Source organism: Vigna unguiculata, chromosome 3 (genome assembly GCF_004118075.2).
Source record: "Vigna unguiculata cultivar IT97K-499-35 chromosome 3, ASM411807v1, whole genome shotgun sequence".
Lineage (NCBI taxonomy): Eukaryota > Viridiplantae > Streptophyta > Magnoliopsida > Fabales > Fabaceae > Vigna > Vigna unguiculata.
The window spans coordinates 61,478,287-61,503,000 of record NC_040281.1 but is presented as its reverse complement, the minus strand read 5'-3'; the positions used below and the strand labels follow the sequence as shown (position 1 = coordinate 61,503,000).

The 24,714-nt window shown below is 30.8% G+C and overlaps 3 protein-coding genes across 4 annotated transcripts; 2 read left to right on the top strand and 1 right to left on the bottom strand.

The window, feature by feature from the left end:
- The first annotated feature begins 959 nt into the window (after window positions 1–959).
- On the top strand, window positions 960–5,436 carry LOC114178150 (pto-interacting protein 1). 2 transcript variants are annotated; one of them, XM_028063886.1, is made up of 8 exons: window positions 960–1,208; window positions 2,533–2,625; window positions 3,030–3,277; window positions 3,402–3,528; window positions 3,868–4,141; window positions 4,420–4,552; window positions 4,651–4,737; window positions 4,956–5,436. In XM_028063886.1, the coding sequence occupies exons 2-8, from the start codon at window positions 2,544–2,546 to the stop codon at window positions 5,085–5,087; spliced, it is 1,083 nt and encodes a 360-aa protein (XP_027919687.1). In that variant the 5' UTR covers window positions 960–1,208; window positions 2,533–2,543; the 3' UTR covers window positions 5,088–5,436. The 2 variants fall into 2 exon arrangements, with proteins under 2 accessions (XP_027919687.1, XP_027919688.1); XM_028063887.1 differs by having other exon boundaries at window positions 1,032–1,208; window positions 2,538–2,625.
- Window positions 5,437–6,454: 1,018 nt separating this feature from the next.
- On the top strand, window positions 6,455–7,381 carry LOC114177128. The gene has a single exon (XM_028062380.1). The coding sequence runs from the start codon at window positions 6,755–6,757 to the stop codon at window positions 7,220–7,222; it is 468 nt and encodes a 155-aa protein (XP_027918181.1). The 5' UTR covers window positions 6,455–6,754; the 3' UTR covers window positions 7,223–7,381.
- A 1,843-nt stretch (window positions 7,382–9,224) lies between these two features.
- Window positions 9,225–13,745, bottom strand: LOC114178498 (probable receptor-like protein kinase At5g18500). Its single transcript, XM_028064435.1, has 8 exons — window positions 13,175–13,745; window positions 11,916–12,582; window positions 11,661–11,765; window positions 11,180–11,302; window positions 10,911–11,081; window positions 10,425–10,554; window positions 9,929–10,141; window positions 9,225–9,781 (listed from the first exon to the last, which is right to left on the bottom strand). Exons 2-8 carry the CDS (start codon window positions 12,560–12,562, stop codon window positions 9,656–9,658), a joined length of 1,515 nt encoding a protein of 504 aa, XP_027920236.1. The 5' UTR covers window positions 12,563–12,582; window positions 13,175–13,745; the 3' UTR covers window positions 9,225–9,655.
- Window positions 13,746–24,714: the final 10,969 nt, after the last annotated feature.

Below are 24,714 nucleotides of genomic sequence, written 5' to 3'. Positions count from 1 at the left end.
ATTGAGAATGAGAAAAAGTAGAAGGAATCTTAAAATAAGATGCCAACGACATAAATTTAGAAGCCAGCCAAATCCAACATCGCAAGTGCAATTCCAGCCAAGGTTTCGAAAACTTCTCATGATGCTGCCACCTTTTTTTATCCATTTTTGCTGTAAACCATTACAAACCTTAACTGCTTTTGGAATAATCATCAACTTCATCCAAATTTAACAAACATTTAAATCTAGATATTACAATAATTTTATTATTTTTTTAATTTATTACGCTGATTTATAATCGTTTTACTTAAATTTTTATGATTATATTATTAAAATAACTGTGGCAGATTCACTGCATGCTTTCCTGTACTCAGTAACAGTAGCAGGTTCTGCATGTACGCCACGTGGCAGAATCATAAAAGCTTTGCTTTCTTCGGTACGGTGTGCTGATTTCTGAAGGGCTATGAAAGAGTCTAAATGCCAACAACTTCTTTTTTTCAATTGAAAAAAACGTAAAGTTTATTTTTATTTTTGGCAGTGCGAAGAAATAAAAAAAAATGTATTTTATTTTTATATTTTTTAAATGAAATTTTATCTCTTAACAATTATTTTTGAAGTATTGTACGTTTTAAATTTTGTTTTGATCAGAACTTGTGTATTAGAACTAGACACAGCATAAAGTTAGTTTTCAAAAGAAAAAAAAAAGTAGTTCCAGTACGTAATTTATTTTTAAGTAATTTATTCTATATGAAAGGATATTCAAATAGTTTATAGTTTTAATTATTTTTATGATGATTCTTTACTGTTTATGAATATCTGGAACACTTACCATAAAAATAAACACAATCAGTAATTATTTAATGAAACAAACATAAACAAACGTCCTTTATTTTATTGACTTGACTAATTTTAACGGAGATCGAGAGTAAGGAAAAGAATGGAAAAGTGGGCATAAAAATAAAGGTAAGTATCCGCGGTTTTGGAAATGGGATTTTGAGTGTTGACTTGGCAAACGCTGCAGTAGTAACAATAAATGTAAATAAATAACGTTTGGTGATGTTCATAAGACGTCTCTCGGTGAAGTCAAGGTTGCGCTTCTACGCACAAACAGAACATTTCTTTTTCTTCTGCGTTCCCTTCAAACCTCTTCTTCTTCTTCATCCATTTTCCGCTCCAAACACTACAAACGCTGCAACCACACACACCGTCTTCGCTTTGGATTCCGAAAGGTGGATTCTTCTCTTTCATGGCGCCGATTCCTGTTTCTGGGTTTTCCTTCTCTTTGACTACTTCATGCACTGTTTCTTTCTTCTTCTTCTTTTTTTTTTCTACACGTTTTGCCGGTTACCCTTTTCTTATCATGTTCATGCACGAACATCGATACTGGGAAGTTTTCTTTTTTAATTCTTATTTTTTTTCTGGGGTTCAACTCTGTCTCTTCTTGAACGATGAGATGGCAGAGTCCCTCTGTAAGAAGGAGGTGACTGCATGTGTATTAAACCCAGAATTCTCTTTAATCGGTTTGATTTTTCGCATGGTTATCGCTTTGTGGGGTTAATTTTCTTTAAAGTAGTTGTTGTGGTTGTTGTTGTTGGTAGTATTATTATTTTTCTTAATTGCTTTTTTGGGGGTGGGGGAACACGTTTAAGGTAGTTCTGCATGTTTGTTTTTCTGTCTGGCCAGTTATCTTTTTGGGGTTTACACTTACAGGTAATGTGATGGTAGTATAGAGATATAAATATAAACAGTAGAAATAAGAAATTTTATAATTTTTGCTTCCGCAAGTTCGAGGGTAATAGGATGCAACTGTAACAGTAACTTTTGGTGAAATGTTTTCTTCTTCCTTCTTTCCGTTTTGTGAAATTGAAATTTGTTTTCACCACATTTATTTATCGGGAATGATATAATGTGCGGTTGGTTTTGATTTGTGGGTGGGGATGGCTAGTGAGTTTTTCGGACTTTTGATTTGTTTGTCGGTACTCCTGTTTGCACTTTGACTAATTACATGTAATTTGTTGTTCTGTCATGCATCAACAGATTAAACAGGAACGTGTTTCCTTTATGGTGTGCATCTTTTAAATGTCAATGTGAAAAGAAATAACCTTTTAAAGTTGAGAGGGGCAAGTTTTCTTGTCATCCCCTTTGTGGTTTTGGAAGAGACTGAGTATTTTTCTTCTATTTAATTTTATTTTATCATGTTCTTACAGATTTACTTTCAAATGGCTTATTGGTTCATGTCTAAATTCTATTTCCTTGTTTTGTCTGAAGTATTTTAATGGCGCACTTTATGTCCGTGTTCCTAGTTAGAACAATGAATGTCATTAAGTTTCTGTCCAAAAGGGAAATGATATTTGACAAAAAAAAGTTTAACTTAAGACATCATGTACTCTAGCACCTTGAACTACCTAACTACATTTGCGTAGGTGGTTCTTTTCATTTGTTTACGTCTATTGTTGTTTATCCTTAGGGGGGAGTTGGTATTGATAATATGTGCGTAGTCTTATTGATACTTCTTGCAGTAACTTAAGTGTTCCATTTGAAACTTTCCTCCAGAATAGAGGATCATGGGTTGCTTTGGCTTCTGCACGGGAGATGATAGTGTTGCAATTGCTGACAGAGGACCTTTCATGCAAAACACTCCTACTGGTAATACGCTATTTCCAGTTTTTTTTTCCTTCTTTAAAATTTCTGTTTACAATTCTATGTCTCATTGAATTTCATACAAGTCATCGATTCGTTGCCATGATTTGAAATGCAAGGGTTCATGCTTTGAGTATACTGTCTGTTCAAACTTTCATACAAGAGCAGTTTGAACTTGCTTCTCATTGACATTTCAAGTGTTATATTTATTTTTGTGCCATTCCCAAGTTACACCTTCTAAATTTGGATATTCCAAAAGTAGCTTGTCCTAACTTTACATTTATCTTCTATTCAGTGTAGTTTAAGTGATTGTATTAATGCTATATTTGTACTTCTGTTTGCACTTTAACAAACCTGCTTTTATTTTAGTACCACTTTTTTTTGGCTTTAATTCTGTTAGTACAATGCAGGGAACGCCAGTTATCATGGCAGACATAATGCAGTTCCTCCTCCTCGGCCAATAAATTTTCAACCTATTGCTGTCCCTTCCATTACAGTAGACGAATTGAAGTCTTTAACAGATAATTTTGGCTCAAAATCTTTCATTGGTGAGGGTGCATATGGGAAAGTATATCAAGCTACATTGAAAACTGGGCGTGCAGTGGTAGTCAAAAAGCTAGATTCCAGTAATCAGCCAGAGCAAGAATTTCTTTCTCAGGTTTGGATCAATTGTAGTCACAAAATTTCCAATGATAAAATCAGTTTGTAAGACATCATTGCATCACATTCTACATATCAGCAACTACGTTTTATTCAGTATTTTTGGCTCCAAAATTGTGTAGGTCTCCATCGTATCAAGGCTAAAGCATGAAAATGTTGTTGAGCTTGTTAACTATTGCGTTGATGGTCCTTTCCGTGCCCTTTCCTATGAGTATGCTCCTAAGGGATCCCTTCATGATATTCTACATGGTAAGCCATAACTTTTACTGTATTATCCCTTATTTTCTGCATGTTATACAGATATACTAAAAGTTTCAAACTTTTACTATTTATAAAGACTTCTATCTTGCTTAGGAACTGTAATTTTGAAAACAATGCCATCCTTTTGAGTGAAACTTAATGGCAATGTAATTTATCCTCATGTTTACTCACTAGTCTTGGAACTTTTACTGATTGGATGAAACAGCATGAAAAGCTATTCAAGTTCTTTTTTTTTTTGCCTTTGACATTGAAGCTGCTTTATATCCCCTCCCCCCACTATTTGTGTCTTCATTTTTGTTAACAATCAATGATAACTGGTGTGTATAGGACGAAAAGGTGTCAAGGGTTCACAACCTGGTGAAGTGCTCTCATGGGCTCAGAGAGTTAAAATTGCTGTTGGAGCAGCCAGGGGACTTGAATATCTTCATGAAAAGGCAGAGATCCACATCATCCATCGTTACATCAAGTCTAGTAACATACTTCTTTTTGACGATGATGTTGCAAAGATTGCTGATTTTGATTTGTCAAATCAAGCCCCTGATGCAGCAGCACGTCTTCATTCTACCCGTGTTCTTGGGACTTTTGGTTATCATGCTCCGGAGTAAGTCATTCCTGGGAGCCTAATCTACTTGTTTGAGTGCATGCTTTCTTCTTCACATAATGTTGAATAAAATAGCTTCTGCTTTAGTCAGAAGATGGAAAAGTAGATTGGAAAAAACATGAAAATCATAATTGAGAAAACTTAAAACTGATCTGTGGACAGTGATGTAATGAACTTCAACCCACTTTACAGTTAATTATAATCTGGCTTATGGTGTCTCTCTTTACCTTTTAAAAATTGTGGGTTTTTAGAACTTATTGGGCTTGTTCTTATGGCAGATATGCAATGACGGGACAACTCACTTCAAAAAGTGATGTTTATAGCTTTGGAGTTATACTGCTGGAACTCTTAACCGGGCGTAAACCAGTTGATCATACACTGCCCCGAGGACAGCAAAGCCTTGTCACCTGGGTAACTTTTGTGTTCTGTTAATGTTACTGTAGTGTTTTCTTCCAATTTCTAATTTGGATTTTGCACATTTCTGATTCTTGTTCGTTGTGTTTTATCAGGCAACACCAAAGCTCAGTGAAGATAAGGTGAAGCAGTGTGTTGATGTTAGACTGAAGGGAGAGTACCCTTCAAAGTCAGTTGCAAAGGTAATTACATTATATTCTCCGAAAAGGAATACTGTCTTCTAGTTAAACACTGATATATTCCAAAACACTTTCTTTTGCACATTTTTGCTGCAAATCTTTTATTCTATTCTCAACAAGCTTGAAAGAAATACATGCCACTCTGAACTTTTTGTCCATATAGAAATATGTGAATGGTTTTTCATTTCATCTAAAGATGTTGCTTTGATATTTTGCAAAAGATGGCTGCTGTTGCTGCACTGTGTGTACAGTATGAAGCTGAGTTTCGGCCAAACATGAGCATTATAGTGAAAGCTTTGCAGCCATTACTGAATACTCGTTCTACTCACGCAAAGGGATCACCAAACATGTAAATTCCAGAATCATTCATTCCTTCTTTCAGATTGCAGATTGCAGATTGCAGATTGCGTTGACAAGTTGTCCTTGTGATAGGTGTCAGTGATTACTGGTTTTAAGGCATACAGTATTAAAGTGTACAACTTGTGTTATTATATTTGTGGCTCAACTGAACGATGCTATATAAATAGTGATGTAGGTGGCAAGATCCTATCATAGATAGTTAAGTTTATGGCTTTTTTATTTTTGTTTGTTGTTCGGGTTTCCTTTTCTACAAGCCATGTAAAAGTGAATATATCTTACTTTTCATGGACAAAACATGATGTCTCGTTGAATTACAATTTTTTAATTTGATTTTCTTCTTAACTCATGGTGAATCTAGAAGCATCTTTATTTTTTCTTTTTCGATGTCATTAAGTTTTATATTAAATAAGGTGTTTGACAGCATCAATGCAATTTAATATGCCGGAGATTTACTGTTAGATCACCTTCCTTCCTACCAATAGTATTCATTGTTTTTGTTTTAAGGTTTCATTTATACCATTGAGCAAAAACATTCTCAAATTTAAATTATTTGTGTACTTAATGTTAAAAACAAACCGTAGAACAAAAAAAGTTATGAATTTCTTTTTTATAACTCAAAGTAGCTCTTTTCTTTAATTCAGTAAAACTAAGTTTTTATCAAATGGTTCCCATTCCTTCATTCCATCTAACATTATTTATGATTTTTAGGCATAATTATCTTAACTATGAAATAAGAAAATTATAAAAGATTAAGACATTCAGTTTTACTTAATTTTAAATTAATATGGAAAGAATGGATGTTCAAATTTCTTGAACCCTTTTCTTACAGGGGGTCTAATTAAGGAATCAATCTTTTGGATTACCTCTATAATTGCATCATTGAAAACATTTGGTTAATGTTTGAACTAAGTTTATCTTCTTTTAGAGTAAACGTCTGTCTTTCTTTAAACTAAAATCGAACCCACTTGGATTAAAAAAAAATGATAAAACTTGTGAGTCTTATCGAAAAGAAATTAGGAATGTAAAAAATAATAAATAGAAAAAACGTGAATGTCTTGTGACATTTTTATCTATTAAATCTCCTATGTTTCAATTGAACAAGCTACAATATAATAATCATGTATCCATGTTCTGTTCAGTTATTGAAACTGAAACTCTGACAATGAAACGTATGCTCCTAGTTGAAAAACAGGTTACCTGCATTGCTGTCAGACTCGACATTTTATTCTTGAAAATGCATCTTACAAGACTCTAACTTTGTTCACACTGAAAAAGTCCATACCTAACCCCACCACCACAACTCAGGCATGAAAACTGATTCATAGTTTCACCTATCTCTAACAAAATCCAACTACTTATTTCATTAGTTTCACACCAACACTTAAAGTTTGATCCTTTTTTTATGTCTGCAGAAGGTTATCATGAAATAAATGGTTATCACAATTCAGCATTAGTTATAATTGAACCCTAATCTAACCAAGCTAATGTAGGTAAACAACAAAAGGCCACCAAATGAAGAATGGTAGAAGCAAACGGGTAAACCACTGCATTCAAAAGAGGCCAACTTTCTGCATCACTTGTTATTATATAAGGGTAAGTTGTGGCTTCATCAATTACCATTCCATTGTTTTAGCTTGAAGACTTGTAATTGATTGCTGAGATGGCTGGTGTGGTGAAGGAGCGTGAAGGGGCAGAGATAGTGTATGGTTCTGAAGAGTGTTATCGCCACTCCATAGAGCTCTTAGAAGAGTTGGGTTTTCCAAAGGGTGTTCTTCCCTTGCAGGATTTGGTGGAGTGTGGCAGAGTTAGAGAAACTGGGTTCGTGTGGATGAAGCAAAAAGCCCCTTATGAGCATTTTTTTGAGGGAACCAACACCAGGGTGAGTTATGCAGTAGAGGTCACTGGCTATGTGGAGAAGTTTAGGATGAAGAAAATGACAGGCATTAAGAGCAAACAGATGCTGCTATGGGTGCCAATATCTGAGATGTGCATTGAAGATCCTAAGGCGAAGAAGATACTCTTTAAGACCCCTGTGGGAATAGGAAAGTCCTTCCCCATCATCGCATTCATGACCCCAGAGGAAAAGGAAAAACACCTTCTGTTGCAGAATAAGGTGATTGAAGAGTGATTATGATACATGTTACAAGTTTCTGAGTGAGATCTTAATAAATAATGAGCCACGACAGTATTCAAGGAAATTTTACTAGTTTAATTTCTATTTGTTGCTATCAATATAAAGATAATTATCATAAAAATCATTAATTATACTTTTGTTCGTTTGTTATTAGATGATCTTTATACTCATACTTCTGCTATAGATGCTATCTGCTTTTAATGTGCATAAACTGGTTTAGTTTCATGGGGCATGCAATTGCATGAACTGGTTTAGTTACAAAATGAACATCAAGTTACTAAATAGCAGTGTTGAATGCAGAATATGGAGACACTTGAGTGAGTTGTTGTAGGGCCTTTTATGGCTGACATACATAGTAGTGGAGTCTAAGATGGTGTTTGAAAGAAGATTATTTTCCATGAATGACAAGGTATGTATCTGCTACGTCTTCAAATGTACAGGAATGGAAAACAATCTTCTTAATGACTCATACCTTTCCAAGATTAGGTGTTTGTGTAAATCAAAATTTGCATTTCAATTTGTGTGAATGAATGTCATTTTGGCTAGGTATGATGTTTGTAGTGGGCATTCAGCTGGCCTCTAAAAGAAAATATCACCATTATCAAATTCTAACTTGTTTATAATGTACATTCTAGCTATATAAACATAAATTGATTTTTTTACCCAAAAGTCATCTAGATAGCATACTGCAATAAATATTTACACAGATAGTATATATATTTTTTTGGGTCAGAATTTGAGTTTGGGAGAATCTTTTAAACTATGATATGAAGAACCTGATTGAAAAACAAGTCAGAATTAGATGATCTGATAATCTAATTCTGAATTGAATTTTTAATTTTTTATTCATTTAAAAAAAGAGAAAGAGATTTAAAAAAAAAAACTGTAAACTATAACAAATTTCCGAAAAGGAAATTCTGATATGAACAAAAAATACGTTACCTGTGTAAATATTTGACATATTAACTATTTGGATAAATTTTAAATTCAAGTGTACAATTTGGGTGAAAGAATCACTTGATAGATGGTTAGAGTATATGTGAATGTAAATTTCCATATTGAAAAGAAATGAACAAATTCAACAAGTGGAGAAGATTCATAAATATAATATTTTAAAAGTTTTTGAAATCGAATATGATGTGTTTTATTTTGTAACTTGATTGCTGTCTATGAATGAAAAGACTGTGTTTTAGGTTGATTAATGATTCATTTAAAGATTAAAAGAAGATTCTTAGATTTCTTATAGTGTCTTATAAATGTGTTTTATCACATTTATTTCTTCAAGTATAATTTCTATAAGTATGTTCTTAATCAACCACAATAATAGCTGACTAGTTACCCAAAAAACTGTGTGGTTTAAATTACAAATTTGATATTGAAATTTGATAATAAAACAATTTTTCCTTATTCACCCATGCTTTTAAACTTTTTGTGAAATGGTTTGGGTTAGAGTACTCGAACATCATATCATGTTCTGAAGGTGTAAGTGTCATAGTTGCTTCAAAAGAAAAGATTCATTATTAATTTTAATAAGTTTTACTTTATCTATCAACATATAATGCGTAAAATTCCATTAGGTTTAATTTTAGCAATACTCTTCTTGGCAAGGATTTGTTCTTTGAAAACAAAACTCCAACCAACAGCATGCGAAAAAAAAAAAGAAGCAACCAGAACAAGGTTAGGAGAGAATAATATTTGTCTTTGTCCACAATTGAATTAATTGAATTAATTACACTTTGTTAACAAATAAAAATTAATTATAAATTTATAATCTTTAAATATGATGCGTTAATACTCTTAGTTAGCTTAACTAATAGAGACATTATAACCTTCAAACCTGATTCATTGAATTTGTTAATAATACATCTAAACGGTAATTTCAGTAGACTTGTTTCATAGTATTGATTCATAAAATGAAAAATAAACATTATTCTAGTTCATCGGATTGCACAACAATTAATGGAGAGAGGCTACCATAACCATGGTACCATAGTAATGAAGAAACTTCCTCACTGTAATTATAGACAATAACCACATCTTTTGTCTTTCACGCTTTGGTAAAATTTTCTGATAATCTTCTACACAAGGAAACATGAATTCCTTATGATCCTAATGAGTGGTGAAACAAATAAAAAGACAAAGGGAAATGTATGAATAGCAATGAGCTGTACACACTAGTGTAATGTATAAGGGATCTTTTTAATCTCATATTAATACACAATAATCTACATTCTAACTTCTACATCTATGCTATAATAACAACAATAGGTATAAAAACCATTCCAAAGTAACTCATTCCTTTTCCATTTTTCTGGTGTCAAACATGGCACTTATCCAAACTCGGAAGCTCAAAAGAATGCAAAAAATTGCCCTTCAACACTGTACCTTATAATGCAATAGGCACCTTAGCTTATAAAATTCATGACTCTACTTCTTTTGGTTCCTTCTGCCATTGGACTTTGAATCTGGAGTGTCACTCTTCTCTGTGTCAGAAATCTCCTTCTGAGTCTCTACCTCCATATTCTCCGGTTGACTCTTCCGGCGTCTTCGATCCTGAAATGTCACCCACTTGATCAGAGAAACATACCATGTTTACTTAACAGAAAGAGTTTAATGATGTTGCAAAGACACAGGATGAAATGTTCTTGTAAAAGAAAAAAACAACTGTGATGCAAAAGTTCTTGTGATCTGATATCAAACCTCTCGGGGTATGGGATACTCCTCTGATTCAAGCATGCGGACAACCTGACTCATCCTTGGTCTTTTCTCAGAATCTGGATCAACACATCTCAGAGCAGTCAAAAGGGCACGTTTAAGGGCACTTGTTGAAGGCCTGGTCTCAATGTTAGGGTCTACCACCTCTTCTGCACGCCTATTTCCAACCATCATCTTGAGCCAGTCAACCAAATTTACCTACAATAACCATCCAAAGATCAGAAACACTGTTGAGATGTTTGATAAGTCCTTAGTATGATAAGGCAGTGCTATGTCAAAAATGAAGTTACCAACTACTCCATGAAAATTTCTAATGTACATCCTTCTTCATACTTTAAATTTAAATTTAAGCAAAGATATGTACCGGTCAAAAAAGGTTCTTAAACTCTTAACAATTAGACAATCCACTAATAAGAATACATAAACACATGCACATTAGTGTCTTGATTTCTTAAATTCTTTACAGGTTACAGTGACACACCTCAGCTGCCGGTCGGCTATAATCCACTGGGTCCCTTCCGGTGATCGCTTCGAGGAGCAACACTCCAAAACTATAAACATCACTCTTCTCATTTAGTAAGCCAGAATTGGCATATTCTGGAGCCACATATCTGAAAAAATGCAATTGAAGCATGAAAAAGAAGAATGCAGTAAGCCAACTAAAAGTAAAAAAAGCTAATTCGGGGTCACTTTTATAGAACATTGCAATCTTTTCATAAATATCAAGGTAAAAATGTAATGCTTGATATCCATTTAATCTGGTGCTCACTGATATTCATGGTTAAATTGCTGAGAAAATTTAACCAAAGAGGTTAACTGTACAATTGGTTACTTTGCACTATAAAATACACTAAAAAAAAGGTTAAAAGAGCAATAGTCAGTGGCTTGTAGAATGAAAAATACCAAGAAAAAGTGTTTCTGAATCGTAAAGAATTTCCTAATATTTTGGCATTAGAAGAGAACTTACCCAAAAGTACCCATTACTCGAGTTGTGATATGACTTTTTCCAGCACCAAGTAACTTTGCCAGCCCAAAGTCAGATATTTTAGCATTGAAATCATCATCAATTAGAATATTGCTTGATTTAATATCTCGATGTACAACTTTTGGCTCAATTGCCTCGTGCAAGTAAGATAACCTGCAATAGAATCATAAATCAACAAAAGGATACTCACCAAAACCTAAGAAGGAAATAAAAAAATGGGGGAAAATTAAGACAGTGCTAAACATGCATACGCTTTAGCAGTTCCAAGAAGAATTTTAATCCGAGCATCCCAAGTAAGAAAACCATACTGCCTCATGGCTCCATGAAGCCATTGCTCTAAATTACCATTGTTAACATACTCATAAACCAACAACCTGAAATAAACAGAGAATTCACTAGGGGTCAATAATCCAAATCATACAAACAGTACCCAACAATGAAACTATCAAATAAAACAATGGGCACTGTTTACTAATAAATTATGTTACAAAAATCCTCAACATCATTTGTAGCAGTTAATTGATTTACAAGATACTGCAAAAATTGTTGTGTAAACAGTTTCAATCAAATGACCAATCAATTATCACAGCAGACACAAACAGTTAAACACACATGCATGCACAATTGCTGACAAATGACAATTCATCTTCGCCGATTCCAAAAATAAATAGAATAAAACACAAGTGGCATCTGAATATATAACAGAAATAAAATGACAAAACAATATACTACCTGTGAGTCCCTTCAATGCAATACCCCAAAAGTCTAACCAAATTCTTGTGTCGCACATGGCCAATAGCCTCCACTTCCACTCTAAATTCCTTTTCAGCTTGTCCTCTGCATGATGGCACCAACAGTATTAGATAAACTAACCCGAAGAAGACATGCTAATAAAAATTAAAACAAGAGATCAAAAACTACTAGATTGAAGCTGAAATTAAATGCAACAGCTGTGACCTACTTAAACAATTTAATGTCAAAACTTACAGATTATTGAGTAGCTTCTTAACAGCCACAGGGCTCCCATTGATTAACTGGCCTTGATAAACAACACCATATCCACCTTCACCAATAACATTGTCTTTGGAAAACCTGTTTGTTGCAAGTTCTAGGTCCCTTAATGTGAACCAGTGGCCCCATCCAAGGTGAGAAAATTCAGGTAGACCGGACAAGGGAGACGGTGCAGTTATAGGATGTGAAGAAGACCTGTAGGTAGAAACAGATTTGGCACCACTTTCTTCACCTGATTGAGAGCCACCATCATCTTTCTTAAGATGAACAAATGAGCCCGATTGACTGCTATTTTCCCCATTCTTTGGTTGGATCAAAACCTTTTCAGAGTCCCTGTCACTAAACCTGTCATACAGACTCATAAAAGCTCCATTCTGAGGATGATTATTGGATGAAACTTGATCAACTCTAATTTCCTTGATTTCATCTGAAACAGATAGCATGTGGCTAAGGGGAAGCATGCCATTGACTCTTCTGGATTTCTTTCGTGAAGTAAGACATATTGATACCACCACAAGAATGATTATAATGAACAACCCAACCAGTATCCCCATTAGTTCCCATGCTTTCAACCCAAATACAGACGTTTCCTTGGACAGCCCCGAACTTAGATCAGATGCCATTCGTAGCTGCCAATATGTATCTGCAGAAGTCAATGTTATGTATAAGAAATCACTTCAATGTACACAGCAAATCATGTTGCAAAATAAAGCACATTATTGCCAAATTACTGGGCCAACACCAAATTCTTGCGTTGGATTCCTCGCACCATACATACAACTATTTTGAGAAAGAGAATCTCAAATCCAGTCATACCAAATTCCAGAAGGAAACTAAATTTTTTGATATTCTTCCATGAGTAAAAATAAATAGAAAAGGGTATTCTTTTGTTGAAAGAAACTCAGTTCCCCAATAAAAGTGCAAATGGAAAGAAAACTAAATTGTACACGACAAACTCAGCTTTCATATCCCAGAAAACCAAATCGAGGATCAACCATAGCTCTGAAAGAAATCTGCAACAAGTTGACTCAAAGTCTTTTGGACATTACAAATCTCAAGTTTATAAAATCGGTTTAAAGCAGAACTTGATAACCAAATTAGAAAGAAAGACCAAAGCCTCGTTCAATTTATACACATGAAAAATGAGGCCAACAACAAAACTTCAAATTATCGAACCCAGCAAAATAGCAATGACCACAGAAACAACCCATTTGAGAACATCCCTTTGTTGTTACCTTCGGGCAACTCGGCAGAGATTTAAAGAGAAGACAGTGTTCACAACAAAAATCCTTCAGAGATTTTTCTGGAGCCTCTTTTTCTGACCCCGAATCCACTTAAACACTAGATCTCTTATGCAGTCAAAATCTGCTCTTGGATGTGAACACGGTGGCACATGCCCAGTCAAACCCCATTGTGAAAAATATGATTTTGGTTTGTGGGATTCCTCAACTGTGGCAATGGGTCTGTGTTTCCAATCCCAAAAATGGAGCTTGTCAGAGCAGCAGCATTCCCCCCTCCTCACACAAACAGAAAGGAGAAGGTAAAGACAAGGCACCGACCCTTCTGTGTTGTGCAGTTGCGGAGGGAATTGAAGAACACAAGAGGCACATGAATTGGTGGGAAGAAGGAAATGGTGTGGTTGGGTTAATAACAAGGCATGGAATTATCAGTGGTAGGTGATAGGCAAGTGACATGGACTCACATTGCCATATGGTAAAAAATAAGCATCAAATTGGAAACTTTCTTTGCTGTTTCTTCAAATTTCTTCCCTCCCCCACATCCTCTCTCTCTCACATTCCCTCTCTGCGTATACCTTTCCCTTTCTAATTTCTATTTCCACTCCCTTTTTTTTATTGTTTTTATTATTCCTAAGGTTTCTTCAGACGGTGACAGATAAACAGATGCTTCAATGGTACTATTTCACATTAAATACACAAGTGTGGAAAGCGAAAAACAAACAGTAGGGTGAAATAAAATACCCTTTTTTTTAGAAACACTATAGTAACATGGTCATTGTAAAACTTACCATTAACCATGATGTAAAAATTCATAAATTTATGGCTTTTCTGATATCTGTTTCTTCTTCTTCTTCTTCTTTTCTTCTTTCATGTTATAAGTCAAACTTCAATTTTAAATATCACTGCTACTAGTTTTACATTACACTGGAAATCAGTGTGGTCTTGAATACTGCATAGTTGTAAGAAAATAAAAATCAAAAAGTTGAAAAGGTCAAAAAAACAGACCGAATAAGCCTAAAGTCATTTGTTTTTGCAAATTCCCATTTCCTTGAATTGCGTAAATTACTAAATTTCATTTGAATCTCTATATTTAATGAGACTTTGTTATCTCATTCAGTAGGCTGGATAGTCAAGGAAACAGACTGGACACCATACCACTTTTTCTGATACCTATAATACCCCTATACCCTATTCTTAAGGTCCTTTTCCTATGCACCCTATTTGGGGAGGGTGTAAATGTAATCTTTTCTTCTTACCATATGCACATTAAAACTTTGGCACTGTCTTCTCATCTTCAACCACATCCCACTCAATTCTAGTTTCCATATTCTACCCTTCTCTTCTTCCAAACATCAGGGCAAGAAAGAACAAAAAAATGGAAAGATAAAGTTGTATACTCTAAACCTTTTCAAGAGTCTGGTTTTTTCAAACTATTTACTCATACTCTCTGCATTTCATTATACTAAATTCAAACACATATGTAGCATAATTGGTTTGACTTAGTATGAGAAACTATACACACAAATGGGTTTATGAAAGTTCAAAGTGCTGTCATGTGAATTCTTATAAGGTAATAGTTTATTACTTCAGTTTTTCAAAACATGTTGATATTATGCATGTTTACTTTTCTGTGTATAATGATTCTTAAGTCACACCATTCTTCTATAGAGGTTTTTAAACTTTTATATATTGAAGTAACAGCACATCTTTCTTCTAGGAACTTAACAGGGTGTATTCAGCAATATATATGTATATTTTTTGAATTAATCAGTGTGATGTTACAACACATAATACAGATTGTACCAATCTGATATAATCATCTCAGAAGAGAGGAACTGTTTGATGAAGGAAGTACTACAACTTAATACCTAATTAGGGATAAGGGTGTTGTAGAGTTTGATGTGAAAGAGATGGTGTAGAAGACAAAAAATGTTGTAATGTGATGAGAAATATATGACAAATTTAACTTATTAGGGCTATACATTCCCTACTGTATGGAGCAATGATTGGTTTGGAAGGCTTAAGCTCATTACATACATTCCATAATTCATACACATAGGGAAGTTTCAGTGATTTGGTTTTGTGGTCCCATGCATGCATCATATTTCTTTTGGGTAAATTATTCTGGTTTTGAAGCAGTGTGTGTGACACAGCTAGATCAATTTTTCTTTCATATTCTCATCAGAGCTGCATTGCTTCACATTTCAGTTAAATGTAATTCTTTTGGATTAGTGTTAGTGATTATAAAGTTATCATTCTGTTTGCAGAGAATGACTTGTTATTAAGCTAAAAAAAGAAAGGAAAAAGGAATCACTTGTTATCATGCCCTACGTGTAGGGTGATAAATAGTAAGTTATAATTGTGGTGTGTTATGCAAATATTTAAAAATTTTAAAAAAAGTACAAGTGAAGTCATTTAAATAAACTATTAAATATTTCATTATATTGAATTCAAATAAATTTGAAAGAAACAAGTCTTTTGAAGAAAGAATTGTAGTAACACAATGTTAAAATCAAAACATATTGTTATCATACAGAAATTTGAAAGTTGATTCAAATTGTAAGATTTATAAAAATTAAACATATTCAAAAATTAAAACATCTCCAATGATAATAATACGTTAAAATTTGATATTCAAATAAAAATAACAAATAAAACTTGTAAAGAATAAAATTTAGTTAGTCAATTAAACAACTTAGTAGGGAAACAAATAACGTCTCGGATTTATAATAAAAGAATTTTCCAATAAAATTTTGTTTATTATTATTTACTTATAAGAATTACGTGATTCAATATCACGTTTAAGAAGATGAAAAATATTAATAATGCTCCTTTCACTCAACTACCTGATATAATATCCATGCGATTCATAAGTGTTTATACTTTTATTTTCCTTCTTTATTTATTTTTTACACTGTGAATCATATTCTAATAATAAATATCACGTTTAAGAAGATGTAAAATATTAATAAGACTCCTTTCACTCAACCACTTAATATAATATGTGATTTAGTTTGCATGCATGCGATTCATAATTTCTTTATTTATTTTTTACATTGTGAATCATATATATTCTACTTTATATGTGGTATGAACGAATTAAATTACCAATTTCAATTAAAAAAAATTGTTCATCTAAAAAGACGATCACTGTGCTTTTGACATTGTTGTTTAGCAAGAGAAGCACAATTATTTATGTTTTCTTTCTTGAACAGATCTTGCAGTCAATGCCTCTTTTGAACACTGATTAATTATTGTGTTTTTTTTTTCTCCATAATTTTGTTTTAAGTTTGATTTATATACTTGGTTAATCATATGGTGCTTCTTTATTGAATTTAAATGGGCCCAGTCAAAAGAAAAAATTAGCAGAAACAAAGGTGATAAATATACATATACCATGCTAAAGCATAACTTTATTTTAATTTAATAAAGCTATTATTGACATGCTTAAGAATGGTTCATTGCAGAGTAAGCTTAACTAAGAAGTGTTCCAGCATGATTAAGAAAGGGTTAAAAATGTTTCTACGTTAGTGCAAGAATATTTTTTGCTTCTTCCTATGATATTTTTCCTTATACAGATAATGTTCTGTTTAATAAAAAAAAGAGAGAATCTTGTGCTACACATTCTGAACAAACGATACAAAACAAGAAGGATTAGGTTTCTTTTCCTTTGTTAGAAAAGGTTAGAAAGCAAAAGATGCATTTTTCTGTTTATTAATTTATTGGTATGAGAAACATTTAGATTTTGAGCTTTCTTCAGTGAAACATCTTTATATAATGCAAGATTTTTCTTTAATACATTTCAAAAGTGATAAAAGAAGGATTAAAAATATCTTAATTGACTATATATAAGAGAAATTTTATTTTACTGAATCGATTTTATAAAGATAAATTGTAATTTTTTTAGGTAATAGTGATGCAGCATTGTTTAATTAATTGTTGTGTTGTGTGTTACTTGGATGCACGCAATGTTGTTGACAGGGTGTACTTAGGTTTTGGATCATTGCGATTATTATAAAACACAAAATGAAATCATTGGCAGCACATAACATTATTTTGCAAACCCTAAACTATAGAAAATTATGTGATATAGTGAATATGTACGTGCTCACCATTTCCTTTCATCACTTTTTCTTATATCCCACACTTTCTTTAATCAGAAAAGGCACTTAATAAATCTGGTATTTATTGATACTGTCAAATTGTTCTTTTAAGTTCATACCAAGATTTAATTCAGCCTATGTATTTGCATTATATGTTTAGGGGGAGTTTTTATGTATTACAATGATTTTATTTTATTTAACTCGAGTATGTAATTTTTTTCTTTTTTTTCTATAACTAAAAAAATGGACATTTTTTTCTAATCAATTTCTTCAAACTAATTGAACTTAGCTTGATATATAGGTTCCAACAAGTTTTTACAGAAAAAAAATTGATCTTTATTTAATTATTGAAAAAATGTAAATACTTTTTTTTTTCAAATAAGCACATGTTGATTTTAATTATTTTTATTTAATTATATGATTAGTTTTACCTATGCCAACTATTGGTTTCATGAGGATTTCACATGAATTTCGATTGTTTTCTCAAATTTAGAAAATTAGTTACTTTTAAGAGGGATGAGAATGGGATGATGGTAAATATTTATTCATATCCTATTTTTTTTTATGTAAGAGGTATAAAATTTTTGTCATATTTCATTTTCATCGACCAGTGGATATACTTGTATTCATGTATGTATCTATTTTTTTAGTGTTTTGGTATAATTAATTAACTTTTATAAAACAATAAAAATCACAATAAAGAAAATATACTATCATCAAATAATATCAAAATAATTTATTTTCTTTTCTTCAATGTCAAATATTAATATTTAGAAAGAACTTACAACACTACAGATATCTAATTAAAGTTATAGATAACAATTGGATCAAAGTGAAAGAATTATATAAAATATTTAATATTACATGATTACACATACATAAAATTTCATAATAACCAAAAGATCTATTAATTTTGCAAACGTTGATGAAACAAAATTATAAAATTTATCATTTAATTAAAAAATAAAAAATCAAGATTTTAAATATTTCAAATGTTTCTTAACTGCCTTTGTCTAAATATCTCTTTTTAACACAATGATAAATGTTAACATCACATAAACGAAATCGCAAAAAAAAAAAAAAATACTAAATTAATCATTCAAAATTAGACGGAGATCTTTTATCTTTTGAACCTCAATCTATATGAAAGTACCATAAACAAGATTAATGACAATGACATTAACTTATTATATTATAGTAAATGAAACATATTTATACAATTACGACTATAAGATTGCACTAATGAATAAAATTATATAAAAAATCATAAAAACATTAATTCACATAATAAAAAAAGCATCTTTAGACAATCGAGAATGAGTTAGAAATAAATAAAATTGTTTGAAAATCATAAAAATAGTATTTCACACAATAAAAGCAAATAACAAATGAAAATGTTAAAAAGAAGTAAAAATGATAAAATGTTGTAAACGATTTGATATATCATTGAAGGAAATAACATAAAGGAAAAAATGTATAATTAGATGTATAATAATGTAGAGAGTAACTTAGAGATCTAAAAAAAATTGTTTAGATATTAAATTAATTGAACTATTGAAATATAATAAAAATTATTTTAGCGATAAAAGTTATTAAAAAAACAAAAATTAATAATTAAATAAAATAAAAAGATAATTTTTTTATATTATCTAATAATGTGATTGAACACTTGAAATTAATAGTCAAACATTTTCATGTGGAAAAAAAATGAACAAAAATATTAGAGAAGAGTAAAACTAATCAAATGTGAAATCTAAAACTATTGAATTCACTACTAATAATACTATTTTAACATAACCGAATAAAATGTGCAATCAAGATTGTGATAAGAGAAATAACAACTTTTGTTATATAAGTAAAACAATCAAAAGAGAGTAATAAAAAGTGTTTGTATATTAGGTTATTTAATAAATCGTGAGTATTTTTTTTCAGTAATTTAAACGGGATGTGATAAAGTGATAAAGATGGACAGTATAAGATTGTGGGATGAAGTAGATATGTACATATTTATCTCTATTTTCATATCCAATTAAAAAAAATTAAATATTACACATACTCGTACTCATACCTAAACCTGATCGATGTGAAAAATCTGTCAAAACAAAAACAAATGCAGACCATATTCATCAATATGGATTCATTTGTATATCCCAATATATTACACATACTCGTATTCATACATAAACCTGATCGATGAGAAGAATCTTGGTCAAAACAAAAACAAATGCAGACCATATTCATCCCAATATATTTATCTTTATTTTCATATCCAATTAAAGAAAATTGAATATTACACATACTCATACTCATACCTAAACCTGATCGATGTGAAGAATCTTTTTCAAAACAAAAACAAATGCAAATCATATTCAGTGTATCACTTGACATATTTAGTTTATAAATAAAAATTATCCATCTGGGTGCATATTCAACTATATGTTTACTTTGTTTGATATAATATTTTTTTAATTATCTAAAAAAAAGTAATTTACTTTTCAATGAAATCCTAAAATATTTTTTATAAGTTTTGGTGTTTTCTAACCGGTTATGAAAAATTATTTTTGATTCAGAAGTTTAGATAGATTTAGGATGGATTTTTATTATTAAAAATTAGGATGGATTTAGATAGAGAGTTTATTAAATTTTAATTTCTTGTTTAGATGAAAAAAATATATTTTGATAGTAAATAATCAAATTATCATTCAGAGTTTTTTTGAAATTATTATTTTTTTTCTAAATTCTGATAAGGTTTTCCCAATTAATATTAACAGGAGTTTTTGTTGAGTAATATTTGTTAAGGTTATTTCTTTTACGACACTAACGGACTTTTGGTAATGATTAGTATGGGTAACATTGATTGAAAATTAATTTCTGTATATACAAAAAATATAATTTTAATAAAAAAATTGACTACAATGAATAAAAAATTTTAGGCCAACATAAATACGAATGATAAAATATTAAAGAAAAAACAAATTTTTATTTTTTAAATAAACTTTGAAATTCTATAATTTCTAACGATCAATCTACTTTAATAAATTTTCAAAATTTTAATTTGTTAAAAATTTCTCATCCAAACTGCATATTTTTTTTTTCATAAACACATTTTAAAGTATCTATATAAAAACAAATGATCTCTAATAATTTTTTCATCCTAACACATTATTGACATTTAATCAATTCCCCAAAATTGGACATATATATTATGATCTAAGCCCCCACTGATTAACTTTTACCACTAAAATACAATTACAACTAATATAATATTAAACATGGATTGTGAATGCTATATAAAATATACACTAAATTCAATCTTCCACATTTTAATGGCTTTGAAAAAAAAGTTAAAAGCTTTAGAAGATATTCTGAATAAGAAATATAAAAATGAACTTTTTCTTCCTTTTCTATGTCTGAATTACATTTTGGGTAAACCAAGCAAAGAGACAACAGTGGCAGCATAGCAGATAACGTAAACAAATGCAACCGACATTGCCCACTAAATTTCATTTTTCACACTCAATCTTTCAGACATCATTTGCTTCCTGTGTTCTTAGATTTTGTCAGAACACACCTTCGATACATTAAGAATAACTCAAATTTGTACTTCTACTACCCTCCATACACACAGACACACGTAAATAAATAACGTGAAATGTGTGCGAATTTCAATTCATTCACTTCACATTTTTATTTTTTATTTTTTATTTTTTCACTCAAGGACAAAGAAAAAGAAAAGAAAAGAGAAATAACCCTTTTTGGTCAATAAAGAAACTCACCTTTAAAGTTATATTCTTACCTTGTCTTCTTGACCCTCCAGAGGGTCCTCATGTCCTAAAATTTAATTGCATAAAATTGGGACCCTAAACCCTAATGTCATTGTGCTTGTTATACACATGTAGTTAAGAAAGTTCCAAAACCAACACTACACATGCTTAACAAAAAAATAAATAAATAAATAAACCAAAAATGGGAAATATCCCACACTAGACGACTACACCTTGTTATAGACATTTCATTAATCAAACCCCTCCTAACAAAAACAACACATGCTTTTTAAAATATGGATTATACCTTGTCACCCAAATTTTAAAACAGCATTAAACAACAATCACTCGATTACATGCTCTCTACTTTAATTGTTTGATATCTTTATAGTTCAATAAATTTTACTTTTTTCTTTCCAGTTTAAACAACAAAAAAAGAGTTTCAACGATGAGTGCTAAAATAGACTAAAATGGTAGGTGAGTTTATTTAAAAAAAAATTAGCATTTTGTTTGATGTTATTTTTATTTAGTTTAAAAATTTACTTTGGTGCAATTAATAATTTTACATGATGTAAAGTTGAGATCAAAATCACGCTAAATATAGATTATTATTTGACCTCCAAAACATATTTAAATGACAAAAATCATAACGATTGTACTTTAAAATATAAAAAAAATAATATTATGACTTCTATTTTTTTATTTTTATTATTTATTTTCTAACGTGATTTAGTGTGAATCATTAATTCTTTTAAAAAATAAATAATAATAATACATTAATCAATGATCCACCACGTATTATTTTCCAAACATAAAATACTTCGAATATAAAGTCAGAACAATATCTGAAATATATACAGAGACTTAATAGCAAATGACGTTGAAAGTACATATGAAAATGAATTGAAAAGTGATGAAATATGAAAGGAGGGATGAAGGTGAGACGAAACAATGTTTGCATATATGAATTGATATGAGGAAGATTTGACATAAATAAAAAAGTCGGCATCATGGGATTCTTGCAAATGATTCCTCGGTGAGGAACTCGTGAATTTTTCAGAAAAATCATGTGAAGCATTAGGGTGGAAGTTGAGGCTGTTGGGATATCAAAAATTGAGACAACATTCTGCATTCTGGTTTGGTGCTGCTGTGTCGTCTCAGTAGTTGAAACTCCTTTGTCCCTTCTTCATCTTATATTATCTTTTACTTATTATATAATATAGTTAGCTTAGCTGCTTCTGTCACCTTACTTCCATTCATCCATCCATTTTATAATCATAATTATTAATTATGCATAAATCCAACATTTTTCCATATTTTATGTCTCTTTCTTTTCTTAATAAATGTCTTCTGCAAAGGATACAAAGTGCTTCTCATCAATCATGATAGTGACACTATCACCTCCTACCTAAAATTCCCCATTTTCTGATCGGAGCTGTCTTGGAAATTCAGTAATATTACTAATTCCTGTGTTGAAACCGCCGAAAAATCCACGTTGATAAATTTATAATATATAAATAAATACAAATTTTATCCGAATATGATTAAATTAGGTTAAAGTCTACCTTTTAATCGATATTTGTTGGAAGTCTCGTATCGATCGGAGATAAGACCAATTCACAATATATAAGTGAAGTGTAAACTTTACCTTACAAGCTGGTTTTATAGGATTGAGTTAGGCTCAAAGCCAATTTCCAACATAGGATCAAAGTCAGATTAGAACTTATTCTAATAAACTTTCTTGAATATTCTGTTTCACTCGATATCGGAACGGACCACCATCTCATATCAAAACTATAAAAAATATATATGTATTGTATGAGATGACCACTTGTTTTTTCTGGAAAAATAAATGGTACTGATATAATGAAAAATTGGAGTGACTTCAATTTAGTGTTTTAAAAAATTAAGGTTGGTTTAATTGGTTGATGAGAAGAATATAATATTAATCCAATGTGTTATTTGGAAATATTAATTGAGTTGTTCTTGGAAGATAAGAGATGTCATCAATTTAACACATCAACCTGTGATTTGCACAAGACAATGATTTTGATGTCACTTCTTCAATGATTGAAGGATCAAAGTTTAAGACCAAAGTGATGGTGTCAACTCTTTCAGGAAATAAAATAGATGCTTCCTCTCATATGTAGTATTAAAAAAATAAAAAATAAAAAACCTAACTGTGGGAATAATAAACAAATTCTGATATTATTAATTATAAAAATTTTAGGTATCCTAGACATGCCAGATTGTCTTCAAACTAGGTTAGTTGTTTTTTTGCATCAGTTTGGCTTTGAAATAAGAAAAATAAAGTTGGCCAAATTTTCGGTCACCCAACCATATATCATCACAATCTATTGTTTGCATTTAATAAAAAGAGTTTTCTCTACTGGCAGCCCGTAATTTCTAAATGCACATCCCAAATTTTTAAAACGACCATTTTATCTTTTATCTTTTGTAAACGTTATTTTTGGAACCTATTCTCAAAATCTTGCAGAACAAACTTTACAAAACTTCTTTTAGAGCATGATTTCCAAAACAGAATATTTGGAACAGAGTTTACAAAATAATATTTCTTAAATAGAATTTTCAGAACTAAATTTATAGAACAAACTTTTTCGAACACGTGAAATACCTTTTCAAACAATTTTTCATAATAAAATTTTCAGAATCAGTTTTCTGATACATATATAGTATTTTCTGGAATGAGTTGTTCAAAATTTCTAGAATAAGCTTTCAGGATGATCTTTTTTTCCGAAACGATGTCTCTCTCCTTCCTCTGTGGTGGATTACAGAGACGATGAGGGTGCAGTTATTAATACTGGGAGTGCACGAAAAAATATCTTACAAAAGTTTCATCGGTCCATCAAAAATGGGCTGGATCAAACTTTAATACCCAATATCTCAGAAATTTTTTAAAAGTTAATTGAGCTCATTAATCATATATTAATCTTCATATTAATTTTCAAATGCCAGGTATTGAAGTGATAAAGTACTAATTCAATACGGTTAACTATGTTTTCATTCCTTAAATTTTGATCTAATATTGGAATTTATCTTTATCTCTGTTTCAAATTTCGATACATTTTTGTCCTTAAATTTAAAAAATAAATGAATATAGTCTTATTAATCAAATTACGTTAACCTTTATTGACGTATTAAACACGCATTTTATGTTAATATTAAAATTATTTACACCGTTTGATATATTTTTCATTCAATATCTATATTACGAAATGCATTAAACACCTAAAAAATAGCTCACTAAATTGGATGAAGATGACTATATTTATTTATTTTTAAAATTTAGAAATCAAAATTTATTAAAATTTCATACAAGACAAATTTCAATTTTAAATCAAAATAAAACATACTTAACTCAATTGAATATATACATGTTATGCACATATCGACCCTTGACAACTAATTTACTAGTTATAACTTTCAAATGATTTAAATAAAGAAAAATAATCTAGTTTGCCTTGGTGAATGCGTGGATATAATATTTCAAAACATCTATCTAATTCAACTATAATTTTTGCTTCAAATTAAGCAAATTTAAAAATCACGAGTGATATTATTTAGTAAATTTTGTATTCCAAATTTTAAAATATTAGATTAAGGAAATTGTTGATTTTAAATTCTAGTTTTTTTTTTATTTCATATGCTC

Bases quoted from the DNA above. Each gene is read 5' to 3' on its own strand.
- LOC114178150 (XM_028063886.1), top strand. From the start codon at position 2,544: ATGGGTTGCTTTGGCTTCTGCACGGGAGATGATAGTGTTGCAATTGCT. The intron at 3,278-3,401 runs GTTTGGATCAAT...AAAATTGTGTAG, and splicing joins AGCAAGAATTTCTTTCTCAG to GTCTCCATCGTATCAAGGCT. The intron at 4,553-4,650 runs GTAACTTTTGTG...GTGTTTTATCAG, and splicing joins AGCAAAGCCTTGTCACCTGG to GCAACACCAAAGCTCAGTGA.
- LOC114177128 (XM_028062380.1), top strand. From the start codon at position 6,755: ATGGCTGGTGTGGTGAAGGAGCGTGAAGGGGCAGAGATAGTGTATGGT.
- LOC114178498 (XM_028064435.1), bottom strand. From the start codon at position 12,562: ATGGCATCTGATCTAAGTTCGGGGCTGTCCAAGGAAACGTCTGTATTT. The intron at 11,082-11,179 runs GTATGCATGTTT...ATTCTATTGCAG, and splicing joins CTTCTTGGAACTGCTAAAGC to GTTATCTTACTTGCACGAGG. The intron at 10,142-10,424 runs GTGTGTCACTGT...TGGTTATTGTAG, and splicing joins ATAGCCGACCGGCAGCTGAG to GTAAATTTGGTTGACTGGCT.